At 34.4% G+C, this 16,440-nt stretch overlaps 2 protein-coding genes across 2 annotated transcripts; one reads left to right on the forward strand and one right to left on the reverse strand.

Moving 5' to 3' along the window:
- HELRODRAFT_72627 (hypothetical protein) lies at nt 1-1,035 on the forward strand (the record flags this gene model as incomplete). The annotated part of the gene is made up of 2 exons (XM_009012805.1): nt 1-181; nt 839-1,035. Coding segments are annotated over 2 exons (378 nt in total), but the record flags the coding sequence as incomplete, so codon positions are not given.
- Nucleotides 1,036-5,312: 4,277 nt separating this feature from the next.
- On the reverse strand, nt 5,313-9,605 carry HELRODRAFT_190174 (hypothetical protein; the record flags this gene model as incomplete). Its single annotated transcript, XM_009012806.1, has 2 exons — nt 5,313-6,089; nt 6,213-9,605. 2 exons carry the CDS (start codon nt 9,603-9,605, stop codon nt 5,523-5,525), a joined length of 3,960 nt encoding a protein of 1,319 aa, XP_009011054.1. The 3' UTR covers nt 5,313-5,522.
- Between the last annotated feature and the right edge of the window lie 6,835 nt (nt 9,606-16,440).

Consider the following 16,440-nt stretch of genomic DNA (forward strand, 5'->3'; position numbering starts at 1 on the left):
GGACAATGGTCAGTCTGGAACGCTTGGTCATCCTGCAGCAAAACCTGCGGCCAGGGAGGTTTGCAGTCAAGGTCGCGTGCTTGCTCGGGTGACGATGAATCGGTCAGTGAGTACATGTGCACCGGAGTTGCCCTTGAAAGAATGCCATGCTCCAAGGTCATGCCCGATTGCCCGATCAAAGGTCGAGTTTATAAATAGGTCAAACATATTTTGATGGTGATGGAGATGATTGCACCGTTTGGTTTTTGATCTGATCAAAAATTTTAAACTTTCATACCTTCAAAGATTTTGAAAAAATAATTTAAAAAGATGTGACTACATTTTTACTTGAGGTTTTGAATAAAATATTCCATGCAAACTACGTACAGAGCTTGTTCCTCAATAATGAAAGCAAATTAATCATAACATAACAAAAACAATTTTGATCTCGCAATAGTTACGACAGCGCCGAAAAACATTAGCCAGACGTCGACAGCCACAAAAAATCCTCTAATAAACGTTCCTCCTATCAAAAGTTAGCTTCACAGAAATTATTTGTCATTGATAGTTTAACAACGCTTAGGTGTTTCATCTTCTTGTAAAAATTTGGTAGCAGAAGTTTCATTAACAGGTAGAAATGGATGTAGTGGGAGAGCTAACATTCAGAATAACAAGTTTGAAGTGTAACATAAAATATGGTATTATGGTATAAAATAAAGTATTAAAATATAGTATAAATTATGATAGTATTTATAAAATGTCTTTAAAAAAAATATTGAAACATATCGTTACAATAAAAAAAAATGTAGAAGCACCAAGATGAACGAAAATTTTTACAATTTAAACATTTCCTCCTTAGTTGTAAACGGCGGCTGGAGTAGTTGGAGCGAATACGGTCCTTGTGACGTCATCTGCGGTGTCGGTACGAAATACCGAACTCGACAGTGCAACAACCCATCGCCATCTTTTGGCGGGAAACCGTGCAGCGGTCTTTCAGAAGACGAGGCTCCCTGCAAAACTGTCGAGTGCTGTAAGTTCCCACGTTTTGTTTTTTAATTTTTTTCTTTTAAATTATATTTTATCCATTTATTGTAAAAAAAAATTAAACGTATGTGGCGAATTTCAGGCAAAAACTGAATACAAAATGTATATATGAATTTGTATAATTTAAAAAGTATACAATTTTACAAAATTTACACAGAAATTGATACAAGTACAACACACAAGAAAATGCAAAACAAAATTTAGTTAGTTGGCAGTCATGGTCCAACTATTCGGCATGCTCGGTAACGTGTGGAAATGGCAGCAAATACCGATCGAGACAGTGCACGATTAATAAGGATGTACCGGTTAATGCGAATATTTCGACGAAACCGACTTGCAGCGGCCCATCTATCGAGTCAGTCGATTGCTATATGGGAACATGCGGTACGTCATTTTGCTGTTGTTGTTATTATTATTGTTATTATTTAATATTATTTTTGTAATGATTATTTATATTATTTTCATCTAAATTAATAAATCTAGTATATAGATGGCAATAGTTAAGTACATATGCGTCCAAACATGACTAACATTTAGTTTATACCTTTAATTACTTTCTTTAATAAAGCAATAATATAATAATATTAATTATAACTATGCTAATTGAATAATTAATTATAATTAATTATAATTAATAATATTTCAGAGAGTTGTGACGTAGGCAACGGTGGTTGCAGTGATGAATGCATCAGCGATTTAAATGGAAACTTTGATCACTGCTCTTGCGACAGCGGATACTACCTTGATTTGGATGGAAAAACATGCAATGGTAAGCCCGCATACATACCCAAACACTCACTCACACACACACACTCACTCACACACACACACTCACTCACACAGACACACACTCACTCACACACACACACACATACATATATATATACACTTATGTACTTACATACACACGCAATTTTGGTTTCGAATTCAAGAAAATAGAGAATGATTTACGGTCAACCGTTAGAAAAATCAAAAAATTAAACAGGAAGCTAACCAACGCCGAACATGCTGTAATTTTCATCAATATTTGCACTTTTGTACTCACATACATACCCACTAACACACACGCACGCACACACACGCACGCACACACACACGCACACAAAACACACACAAAGATATTGACGAGTGCGATCAACCGACCAATAACTGTGAGGGCTTTTGTATCAATGGACCTGGCTTATATTTCTGCCTTTGCGATGGTCAGGGCAGGTATTGGGACCTGAAGAAACTCAAGTGCATGAGTTAGTTTAGTAGTGGCCGATACCTTTTGTATATGGAGTAGCTTTTGTATGGGGGTGTTTTTATTCTCGAAGTATTTATGTTTTTGCGGTATTCTTTGATGTGTATATTTCTAAATCTGGTATCGGATTCATTTTGTTCAGTTCTGCGGACTGTTGTGTCATTTATTTGCATTTTTAGATGAATGAATGAATAAATGAATGAGTGAATGAATGAATGAAAGAACAGATGAAAAAATGAACGAACGAATGAATGAGCTAACGATTGATTGACTCTCAGGCTAAATAAAAAAAACAAATAGATAAATTATGTTGACTTTTTTTTGTCAGCGCGAACAAATAAAGGTTGATGACGAAACAGATGATGACGAAGAAGAAGATGATGACGAAGATGAAGATGATGACGAAGATGAGGATGAAGAGGAGGATGATGACGAAGATGATGATGAGGATGAAGAGGATGAAGAGGATGATGATGATAATGACATTTAACGTGATGATAAAAATTGTTTGTCAGTAGCGTAAACGCTTGTCTTACAAAATAAAAAATTTCGGCTTTAAAAATTTATTTTGAAAGATTATGGAGAGAAATTTGAAAATTACGTTAAAATTACGTCATCAATATTTGATTTTAAAAAAATATTTCGATAAAATTCATTTTAATCATAAAAACGAACAAGAATGTATAAAAAACTATAAAGAAAACACACACACACGTACGCGCACACATAAACACACAAACACATACATCTGTTACCATGGATTAATTCAATTTTATTATATATAAATATATATATATATATATATATATATATATGAAAAAAATTGAAACGATGTAAAAAAAAGAAATACATCAATTTTAACATAACGTTAAACTAAAAATTACAAACAGGTGTTTGCGTGTGTATGTGTGTGTCTGTGTTTGTTTTTGTGTGTGTGTGTGTGTGTGTGAAGTATTGATTTAAATTTACTTTAATGTCAGTAATTTTTAAATTCGCAATGATGAATGAATGAATGAACATTTAATGGATGAGTAATAAGTGAATGTATGAATGAAATTGACAGTTTGTAGGAAATTATAACATGAGTATCTAACGTAATATGAAATACATATCTACATAAATTACACGAAATAATACACCAAATTCATTAACATTAATTAACAGTAATGAATTGATAGACCTTTTAATTAAAATTTATGTTAATGAAGTCATTAATATTCATGAGAATTTATTTATAGATATTACGTAAAGTGTACAAATAAGTAATATATATTTCCTCATAAAAAAGCTTGAAATTAAGTGAGCCATGTTGGACTTTGTGATGTGACATGATGAATGTAAATAAAGATGACGCACTATTTCGACGATGATGACAACGACGATGAGGATGATGACAACAATGATTACGATGATGATGACATCAAAGATGACGCTGAATTTTATGGAGCTGCTGCTGCTGATGACGATGATGAAACCAAAAAAATATTGGTGTTCACGACAGAGACGGATGATAATGACGTCATCAGAGATAGCGATGAGCATGATTGATGACGAGGATGAAGATGAAGAAGATGATGACGAATAAATGATGATGCTGAGTGAACATGTTGGCGGCGCTAAAAATACTTAAATGACTCAACTTCATAAGCAAACCTTACAATTCATATACTCTTACTATTCATATATATATATATATATATATATATATATATATATATATATATAAACGCTTACATACACACACATTTATACGCTCACACACGCACAAACACACACACACACACACACACATATATATATATATATATATATATATATATCATTTATATAAAAGTTATAACAGTTATTTGATATATATTTTTCACCATAAAAACATACGATGTCATTAGCGTATTACTTACAATTAATAAAACTGCATATTAAGTAGACGTAAAAATGAATGAATGAATGAATGAATTAATGAAATTCAATAAATAAATAAATAAATAAATAAAATAAAATGAATGTCATTACATAATGGAGAAATATAAATGGTGGGAAAACTAACAATGATATATTAGAACTATATATATATATGTGTGTGTGCGTGTGTGTGTGTGTGCGTGGTGTGAGTGTGTGTTGTGTGTATAGTAGAATACTCTTCACATATAACCTGAGTTCAAACACACGTAAATAAGAACAAATACATGTATAGGTACGCCATATACCTGACATGGTGGCTGTAAAAGTAAATGATGCTCAGGGATAATAATAACTATAATACAAATTACACTATAATTATAACTAACATTTTAAATTATAATTTTTATAAATAAATAATAATAACCATTATTATTTGTATTGTTTTTTTGTGTGCTTAGACTTTTAATTCAAATAAGATTTGCACGATGGTACGTTTGTTTGTACGCACCTTTATGAATGTAAGTCACGAAAAATATTCAATGTATGTGTGTGTGGACGTGAGAGAGAGAGAGAGAGAGGGGGGGGGAGAGAAAAGATAGGTGAGAGAGAAGTTATAGAGAGAGGTTATAGAGAGAGAGAGAGAGGTTATAGAGAGAGAGAGAGAGAGAGAGAGAGAGAGGTTAGAGAAAGATAGAGAGAATAAAATAGAGGTAAATTTAGATGCATGTTTGGCGCTGTGTGAAAAACATGAACCACTTTTTAGTTTTGATTCAGTACAAATTAGTCGCGGTGCTTCGTGTGACTGCGTTGAAAGTAGAAGAAAACATGATATATGTGTGCGTGTATATGCTTGTGTGTGCGTGTGTGTCTGTCTGGCCTTGTTTTGGTGACAATTATAAAACTTAAAGTAATATTCTATAAAACGGTTGACATTTCAAAAATAAGGCACTTTAAATATTGCAAAATAAGGCTAGCTCGTTGTAAATCACTTGCAAATAAACACATTTAGAGTAACTAACTGTTAACATTGCTTACAAATTGTTAAAAATTATAAAATGTATAAGAAACCTTTGAAAGGCAATATATGTGTATACGCACGAAATAAAATTAGAACACGTAAAATGCTAGCACTAGATATTACTCTCATTAATATCTTTTCAAAATATTCATCGTAGGTAAATATAGTTTGCTTAAACATGTAAGACAGTGCGCACATGAATGATGCAGACAGCCAAAATTACTTCAATCATTTGGTCGCTGGATCATAAACAAGAAACCTCACTCGTTCATTTACTTACTCACTCTTTCTTTCATTCGTTTACTCATTCACTCGCTCACTCATTCACTCACGTATTCACATAGTAGTTTCCTGAGATATAATTTCCCTCCTAGGACTTCCATTTACTTGCGGAGATTTCGACGGGGACTTTCTGGTCCCATTTTTGTCTTGCGTGGATTTTCCGTTAATTTTGTTCTTATGGAAGCCGTTTGTTTTGTGTCCGTTCTGTTTGCCCGGTAGATCCTCCGTCGACTGAAGCACGAACATTCCCTCCCGCCCGATCAGACGGTTCACAAACTTTGAGCAAAAAAAAACAAAAAAAATTGAAACAGCTAGGAGAGGGAATAAAATTAAAAATAGAATCCAGAAATCCGTGTAATGATTTTTTCTGTGCTTGTATCCGCCGAGAAAGGCGGCCATCCAGAGAGAGATGAAGAGGATGTTGTAGAACAAGCCCCAAATGATCTTCAACTTGAAACTCGGTTCCATGTTGAGCGATGAGTTGCTTGCTTTGGAGGACGTAGCGGTCCTCAACTTCCTGAGGACGATGCAGATGAGGAGGAGGATGTTGGTGGAGCAGAGCAGCAGAACTGGGAAGGCAACGAACAGCCAGAGTGCGTGGTACCCGGTCAACCAGCAGACCTTCAATTCAAGTTATCAACAAAAGTTTAAACTTAGTGTTTTAATTAAATTCTTATATGACAATACTAAATCGTGAATGATTATTTTGAAATTTTAAATAATGAAAAATATATGAAAAATTACTTTGTGCTGTCCGTAGAATGGTCTGATGTTGGCGATGGTTTCAGACTTGCCGCCAATGACGTCGACGACAAGAGCCACAAAGACGACAACGAGAGGCAAAAAAAACGCGTAGAGGAAATAAAACTTTAAACCGTAATCTTTCTGAACAACCACGGCAACTTTTTCGTCAGCTGCTTTCAAACTCTTTTCATTTTCGACATCGTCATTTTCATCATCCAACATCATCATTTCTTTCGATTCCTTCCTAACGAAAATGATCGTGAAAGCACTGATCCAGAAAGCAACAACCAGCCACAAATAATGCATGAGAAGAGCGTTCCAGAAAAAAATACTTCCAACTGGAGCTCTCACGTTATGAGATATTTGATGACTATCAGCAGTTTCCACGTGCTCAGAGTTTGAAACAACAGTCGTCAATAAATAAGAACTTTCAGCTAAAAACAAGACTAGACATAAAATGATTACGCTTTTTGTTGTCAGTGTTTTAGGAAATTGTCGCATCAGCAGTAAGCCTAGTCCTGTTATTAATAAGAGAAGCATGGAGATGATGGTTACAACAATGGAAGCTACCATCTGAGAGCTGTAGTAGTGGAACATTATCAACGTATCGATCGGGTATTTGTGTGCCGAATCGTTGTAAACCGACGGTTTTGAAAGAATATCGTCTGAATTCAACTCGACGAAATTTCTAGGTTCATCATCTTCATCATCGTCGTTAACATCATCATCGTTATTGTTGTTGTTAATATTATTTTTTTCGTTATCATTATCGTAGCTCTCTTCATAATGATGTTTACGTGTAGCTACTGAATGCGTTGTTGTTGCTGCTGCTACTGCAACATTATCCGTTACCTTTCTCAACTTATAACTTTCATCATCTTTACCACCATCATCATCATCTGCATCACCATCGTCACTATAGTTATTCACACGATTCGGCATTCTTTGTGCAACCTGGTTATCCATAAGATCATCATCATAATTGATTTTTCTGACGTCTTTTTCTTCCTCCTCCTTCTTCCCATCATCATCGTCATCGTCATCATTATCGTGATCATCATCATCATCAAGACTGCTAGCATCACCATCAAAGGCAGCACTTTTAATGGTATACATTTCACTTTGAACGTTACTTTCATGTGGAGTTGATGAGGATGAAGATGAAGAGAATGGTGATGATGATGATGTTGGCGATATCACGTGACCACCCATCGCTGTAATTTCATCATCATCATCATCATCCCTGTTATAATATTTATCATCACGCCAATGATCATCATCGTAGCCGTCGTTATCTTCATATCTGGGACCGTATGCATCTCCATCATTATCAACAATGTTAAAATTTGTAACAGCAGCTTTAGTAGTAGTAGTAGTAGCAGCAGTAATAGTTGTAGTTGTAGTAGTAATAGCAGCAGTTGTAGTAGTAGCACCTGTTGTTGTTGTTTCTTTATCAAGAATATGCACGGCGTATTTATTAAATGTTGCTTCAGTAGTCGTTCTAGTCGGAGTGGTAGTTGTAGTTGGTGGTGATGTAGTAGTCGTTGTAGTAGTGGTGGTAGTAGTAGTAGTGGTGGTAGTAGTAGTAGTGGTGGTAGTAGTAGTGGTAGTAGTAGTGGTTGTTGTGGTTGTAGTAACTGTTTCAGTAGTAGTTGGAGACGCAACTGGAATGGCCGTTGTTACTTCTGCAGATGCCAATGTCGACGATATTGTAACTTCTGAATATGATAATTTTGTAGTAGGCGTTAAGGCTGCCGGCGTTATAATCACGGATTTTTTTTCAGTTTGACTGGCGGTAGTTGATGACACCTTACCGCTTGGTTTGGAAATCTTTTTGGCGGGCATCGTCGTAACTTTTGATTTAGAAGTTGTCAGCAGGGATTTTGTTTTTGAGGAAATTATTTTCTTTGTAGTTTTTGAAAGTTTTGCAGTTGTAGGCGCTTTTGTTGTTGTTGTCGTTGTTATGGATGGATCAATACATTTGCCATCAAAGAACACCAAATTTTCTTCTTCACACGTTATTCGTCTGCATTTTTTAGGAACGGAAAACGGATCAAAAATCAATCCCTCCTTGGAACATCTTCCCAGAAGCACGGATTGTTCTTTCGCTTTAGGCTTGTGCACATATCCGGTGGTTGTCGATAAATCGAATATTTCCACCAGCGAGTCCTTCATACCCTCACCGAACCATTCACTGTCCGTAAGATCGAATTCATAACTCGTCGTTTTATTATCGATGCACGTGTATTCACTGTTCTCAAATCCGTTACACTCGGCGCAGAACTTATTTTTGAAAACTTCATCACCCTTGTAAACGTAGGAGTGGGGAGCGTTTCCGCACATGCGACCTTCGTAGGAATTTTTGAACGCCCCGGAACAGGTTTCGAGGAAGGATTTGCACTTTCTCGGGATGATCCCTGTTGGTGGGATGAGCTCCAGAGGGCAGTTGAGTTTGCCGTCCAAGTTGTAGAAGGATTTTGCGGTGATGGGTTTGTTAGCCTCGCTTGGTATAGGATGGTTTGGAGGACATCTCTTGATGACCTGCCAGAATCTAAAGTCCTCGTGGTCGTTGTGGCAGATGGCGCAGTAGACGTTCTTGTAGAGAATTTCAGAATGAAATCCGGTGACGTAGATTTTGAAGAACAGATCTTTGTTAACTGGCCCGTTGTTTTCGCATCGATCCTTCACGAAGCTGTCCTTGAAATCAGGCGGACATTTGTGCACGACGTAGAACTCTGCTTTCGAGTTGACCATATCGAGTTGAGAACATCTCAGAGAATTCGTAACGTTGGCCCCACTTTGAAAAGCAAAACTTGGCGGGTCATAATCGCTGCAGCAATCGTCGTAAGTCACACAGTGTTCGTCGCAGAAACAATTTTGTTTGGAGAAAGGTAAGTGTCTGGTGCAAGATGCCCTGTTCTCGCATTCATTCGCATGGCTCGAAGATGTTTTAACGTCGTATTCCTCTGCTTCAGATTCGGGAAAAAAATTGTTCTCCGGTTGATAAGGATTGGTGTCTTCGAAATTGTAAATGTCCTCAAAGGTGTCGTTCGATTGTCTGCCCTCGGATGGCTCCTGGTACCAATCTGGGATGGCGTCCGGATGTGGGAGGTTGAAGTTGGCGTTGTAGTTAGTGTTGTAGTTGGCGTTGTAGTTAGTGTTGTATTGCTCGTAATTATTGATGTTGTCGCCAGGGAAGTTCAGATGGCTGCTGTCGGAGAGATCGCCGTCGTCGAAATCGCTAAAGTCTTCAACGCTGCTAGCGATCTTGCCGCTGTCGCCATTGCTGTTGTAGTTGTTGATGTATGAAGCAGCACCATCACGCTGCAAAAAGCTGCACAGCAGTAATGAAACTAGAGTAACGAACCGTAAATAATTATAAATCGATGGCATTTTTTTAAAGAAAAATGACGGTTTTATCAAGCGAGGTGGCATCAAACTTTTTTTCCTTTAGACGTCTGCCGGATTTTCTTTAAAAAGTACATAAACACATAAAAAGTACATACATCTTTTATATATTCTGTTACTAATAGATATAAATTTTAATAAATAATCGTCTATAGTTTTATTTTTAAATTAGAAAAATTGATAAATTTCGAATTTAATCAGCAGCTTGACGAAAACCAAAAGATGGAATTATGAAAGAATGAGGTCAAAAATGTTTCAAATCAATTTAACATTTCTTTCTTACTTAACCTCAAAAACAAGAATTTGTAATCAATTTAAAAATATATTTTTTGATAAATTTCTGAAAAAATTTATACAAAAAAAAAATTAATCCAAAATCAGCAGCGAACGAACAATAAAGGATGAATTATAAATTGTTGATGATGCATAAGCTAATCATCATTTATACATACATACACACACACACACACACATATATATATATATATATATATACATATACACATACAATACACTGTCTATATACTATATATCTATACTACACCTACATACATACAAACATACAAATACGTACATGGATACAAATTTACACACACATACATACATACATGGATACAAATTTACACACACATACATACATACATGCATGCTTACATAAATATATACATACATACATACATACAATGTGTATGTTTTAGTTGAAAATATGGACCAGATGATGTAAAGGACGATGCTAATGATAAGGTAATTATGATGAGAATGATGATGAGGATGACGAAGATGATGATGATGATGAAGATGATGATAATAATCAAACATAGGGAATAATTTTAATTGACTGCGGAAATATTTTAGATATGTGTTTTGTTTATTGCATGTTAAAGGAAAAAAATTATTGTTTACACATACATGTACACCACACACATACACTCGCACACACACGCGCACGCGCACACACACACACACACATGGATACATAATTATACATAACTTTGTATAAATATATATTTATTTATTTTTAATCATTCATTTATTTCATTTTTAGTTTGAAATAACTAATACAACCAACTCGCCATAATTATAATCGCACCCACCATTCACATCTAGCAACAAACCAACCAGATGACATTTATGATGATTCGTCTTAGGAAAATGTCTAACTTCTTTTATTAATTACATACCATCTTTTGCGTTGGACTCTTTGGAAATATTTTTTTCAATAATTTCACACGTTTATGTAAGAGAGAGAGTGAGAGAGAGAGAGAGAGAGAGAGAGAGAGACCAAAAACACTAGATAAAGATAGAGGAAGAATTATATAAAGAAAAATAGAAAGAGATATAGAGAAAGAGAGAAAAGGACGGAAAAAAAAGTGAGGTGAGAAATTCAGGAGAAGAGAAAAACGAGAAAGGGTGAGAAAGGGTGAGAAAGAGAGAGAGAGAGAGAGAGAGAGAGAGAGAGAGAGAGACTAGCGAAAAAAATAGATAAATAATTTACTAGCTTCAATTAAAAACATTTTGTAATAAATAACAAATAAACACCCCAAACTTCCACTTCCCACAAACACGATTAGTTAGTTTCTCAAGTTCGCAACAGGCGCATTCGTCTTCGTAGCATCATTTATCCAGACATGGATTGCTCTGCTTTTCACATCAGGAGGTCTAAGTAACTGACCATTTGTTTGCTAGTCTGTCTGGTTATTAGTGTATATGAATATATATATATGAATGTATATATATATATATATATATAATATATAATATAATATATTTAAAAATTATGACAATGATGATGGTGATGATGATGACTATGATGTTGGTGGTCGTGACGACGACGATTATAGAAATTAGATTAAAAATTAAATTTATTTTGTCGAAACTAAAATTTTATTAAAAAAGTTGCCAGACTTGTTCACTTGTTGCCAGGTGCAGTGTGAGTAATGTATGGAGTGGGTGAAAAATATTCTCACAAGAAACGTCATCATCGTCATCGTCGTCATCGTCATCTCATTTTCTTCACCATCTTCCTCATCATCATCTTAAACTTTGGCATCGTAAGCATTTTAGTTTTGTTTAATCATATTTATCGTCATCACCATTATTCATTATTGCTATCACGGTTCCCTCGATGTTTGATGGATGGACATGCGAAGGAGTTAGCGAGTGAGTGAGTGAATCAAAAATGAATGAAAGAAAAAACAAAATGAAAGAACAAGCGAATGAATGATCGAATGAAAGAGATGAATAAAAGATTGACCAGGCAATTAACAAAAAATGAATAAATAGCAAAATATAAATATTCAAAAGCGAGCAGTTAATTAATTGGAACTATAAGCAATAAATAAATGAAGGAATAAAATGAATAAATAAAGGAATGAGTGAACAAACGAACATGAAAATCTACAATTAAATGAAAGGACGAATAAAAAAAATGACTGAAGCCTTTGATGTATGGATGTATGGATGGATAAGTGTAAGGATAAAAGACAAAGAACTTCTATTCCATGTGTTTATGTATCATTATATAGATACATATTTGTAGTATATATATATATATATCAAATATCATATATCAGATATATATATATATATATATATATATATATAGAGAGAGAGAGAGAGAGAGAGAGAGAGAGATATGGAATATACACATGAAACAGGTAATTAAAATAGAATAAGGTTGTTATTGTGTGCTATGAAAACACGGGAAAGCACTCACAGACACAAACAAACCCACATCAAAATAAACACACATACACACGTACACACACATATACACATACACATTCGCCCACGTACAAATGAACACAATGTCAGACATACAAAGTCTCTCTCTCTCTCTCTTTCTCTCTCTCTCTCTCTCTCTCTCTATATATATATATATATCAATATTTATCAATATCTATATCTATCAATATCTATATCTATCAATATTTATATATATATATATTAATGTTATTATCAATATCAGTAGTAGCAGCAACAGAAGAAATCGCGGAAGTAGTAGCAGCAGCAGCTGTAGTAGCAGCAGCAGCAGCTGTAGTAGCAGCAGCAGTTGTAGTGTTAGTAGTAGTGGTAGTTGATGTTTTTGTGGTTTTTTATCATTGATAAAGTACGGTATCTTTCGTAACGTTGGCTGGATGGAATGGAAAGATGATGATGGAATGTTATGTTTCCTTGACACATTTTTGCTTTGTGACGTCACTAATTATTATTATTATAGTTTTTGTTGTCATCATCATTATTATTATTGTTGTTGTTGCTGTGGTTGTTGCTATTTGTTTTCATAGTGATGACGACGACGACGACGACGATAATGATGAAGGAGATGGTGATGATGATGCTGATAACGATGATGCTGATAATGATGATGCTGATAACGATGATGCTGATAATGATGATGACGAAGACGAATATGATGATGATAGTTGTGTGGGTTACGCAAAAACCTAACAGCGGAAATGTATGCGTCGAATGTCCTGCCTACCTTATCAACCAGCAAACAGACAGATGATAATTAACTTTTAATTATTTGTAAATTCACTCCTAATTATTTATAAATTCACTTTTAATCGTTCACAAAATTATTCATTGAAAAATAATGATCTTGTAATTGCTATTTTTATTATTATTTTTATTATTATTATTATTATCATTTTGATTTATATAACAACAAGAATCATTACGTTAACGTTAAGGATAAGAATAATAATATCAACAACAAAGCCATCAACAACAACAACAAAACAAAACATCATCAACAACAACAACAACAACAACAACAATAATAATAATAATATAAGTACCAGCAACAATAACAACAATAACAGCATAAAAACAACAATGACATCAATAACAATCATAACACTAACATCATTCACGTGCAATTTACTGATGTGAAATGGAGATGGCACAACTGTTCTTAGTAGGAGGAGGCTGATAATAATAATGATGATGATGATGACGATGATACTGGCAGATGATGAAGATGATAGTGATCTTGCTGCTGCTGAAAATTATGATAAATTATTTGTAAACGATGACGATGATGAAGATTCAAATTCTAAAGTGATACAGTGGAGATGATGATCCTATTAGTTAGCGATGATGAATTTAAAGATGTTACGATGACGATGATGATAACGATAATGATGTTGATTTGTGTGCGTGTGTGTGTGTGTTTGTGTTTGAGTGTGCGCGTGCGTGCATGTGTGTGTCTGTGCGTCCGTGTAAATCAAAATACAATAAACCCGTGGGCGACAATTGGTTTCTTATTTTGACTTTTGCTTCGTAGTCGAATTATATTTCATGCACACAGACACACGCACACACACACACACATGCACACACACACACACACACATGCACACACACACACACACACACATATATATATATATATATATATAACAATAATAACTGTAATATCAACATAATTAGATTATAAATTATGATAATAATAATAGCAAAGATATTATACATGGTGTCATAAACCAAACAATGAAGCAGACCAAAATATGATACAATATTATAATGTATGGGGATCAAATTTGATACAATTTATTATGTATATATATATATATTTATATATATATATATATATATATGTGTATGCATTTTTGTGTGTTTGTGTTTGTATGTGTATGTATGTGTTTGTGTATCTGTGTGTGTATGTGTACGTATGTTTTTGTGTGTAAGCGTATGTGTGTCTTCATGTATGTTTACATCTAAAGATAAACAAAATGTACATACACTCGTGCAATAAAATGATGTATGATCAAAATTTGATTTGCACTGCATATATCATATAATCATAAACAATAGAAATCATGCAAACTTACGCACACATACATATATACACACATACACACGCATATATATTTACACACATACATATTACACATATACACGCATAATCACATGTGCATTCAAACATTAAAGCACGCACAAGCGAACACGCGCACAACAGTGTTAAAACATTGAAATGAAACGAATGATACCTGAAAGTCAGATGGATAAATATGACGCTCATTTGACGTTTGTTGCTTCTGTTGTGTTTGTTTGTTTGTTTGTATGTATGTATGATTGAATGTATGTATGTATGGATGGATTTATTTGTATGTGTGTGTGTGTTTGTATGTGTGTGTGTGTTTGTATGTATGTGTGTACATCTCCATAAATAACCGTACGACCCATAACAATCCTCATCACTTAAGAAAACATTATTGTTAGTACTTCGTAAACAAATTGCTCGTCTATTCCACTGTTTTGTTTATGCGTGAATGTTTGTATTTCTGTCTATTTGTATGTCTGTAAATTTGTATATCTGTCTACTTGTATGTTTGTTTGTATGTTTGTTTTGCGCATATGTATCTTGTTTGTATTTTTGTATGTTGTTTGCGTTTGTATTAAATCCAACGAACTTAAATGTTTTTGTGCATAGTTGCATGTAAAAAGTGTTACTGTAACGTTTGTATTATATATATATATATATAAATAACACACACACACACATATATATATATATATATATATATATGTGTGTGTGTGTGTATGTGTGTGTGAGTGTTTGTGTATGTGTATGTTTGAATTTATGTTTGTGTCGACAAGTAGCGTCGAACTGACCATGCGAGAACATAATAAATTTCACTCTTGCAACAGGAATTTTGTTTTTTGACTGCTGGTTTTTTTGCTATTTTTGTGTGTGTTTGTGTGTGTGTGTGTGTGTGTTCACATGCATATATGTATATATACACACGCACTTTAAGATGCTTTTGTCTACATACACATACACTTTACACATACAAACAGACAAACGCATACGATCAAATGAACTCACAGACATACAAACACACAGACATACAAACACACAGACATACAAACACACAGACATACAAACACACAGACATACAAACACACAGACATACAAACACACAGACATACAAACACACAAACACACAGACATACAAACACACAGACATACAAACACACAGACATACAAACACACAGACATACAAACACACAGACATACAAACACACAGACATACAAACACACAGACATTTGCGCGCACACAGGCAAACACACACACGTGCAAATTGCAGACAGAAAGTTTACACCCACACTGCATAAATCTATCTAGCCTTTATTTAGATAAGGAATGCCGATCTGCGACGTACCTGCTAACACCACCTTGACTTTAAAATGATGATGAGGACGGTGGTGACGAAGGCGATGCTGTTGCTGATAATGATGACGATAAGGATCATAATCATGACTCTTACCATTTACAATTTTTAACTTTTTTTTTCAATTATTCAGTTTTCTCTCCATTCATCTGAAGTCAAGCCGACCAATCAGCCGACGACATAACCACGCATGTATTCCAAGTCATTCATCCATACGTTCGTTCGTTCGTTCGTTCATTCATTCATTCATCTATTTATTCATTCGTTCATTCATTCGATCATTCATTCATTCATTCATTCGTTTATTCGTTTGTTCATATGCACATGCATACACACTCACACAAACACATGAGTTGTTTAGTGGAATGCTGGAGTAACTGAAAAACTCATTATAAACTAAATCAAGTGCATTAGTATTGTATGTTTGTATGTATGTATGTTTGTTTGCATGTATGTATAAACGTTTGTTTGAATGTATGTATAGATATATGTGTATGCGTATATATATGTATGTATTTATGTGTATGTTTGTTTGTGTGCGTGTGTGTGTGTGTTTTTATACGATTTCAGACACGTGTAATAATATATTACACACAGATGTGTCGACTGGTGATGATGATGATGGTGATGATGATGA

The sequence above is a fragment of the Helobdella robusta genome, assembly GCF_000326865.2.
Source record: "Helobdella robusta unplaced genomic scaffold HELROscaffold_11, whole genome shotgun sequence".
NCBI classification, from domain to species: Eukaryota; Metazoa; Annelida; class Clitellata; order Rhynchobdellida; family Glossiphoniidae; genus Helobdella; species Helobdella robusta.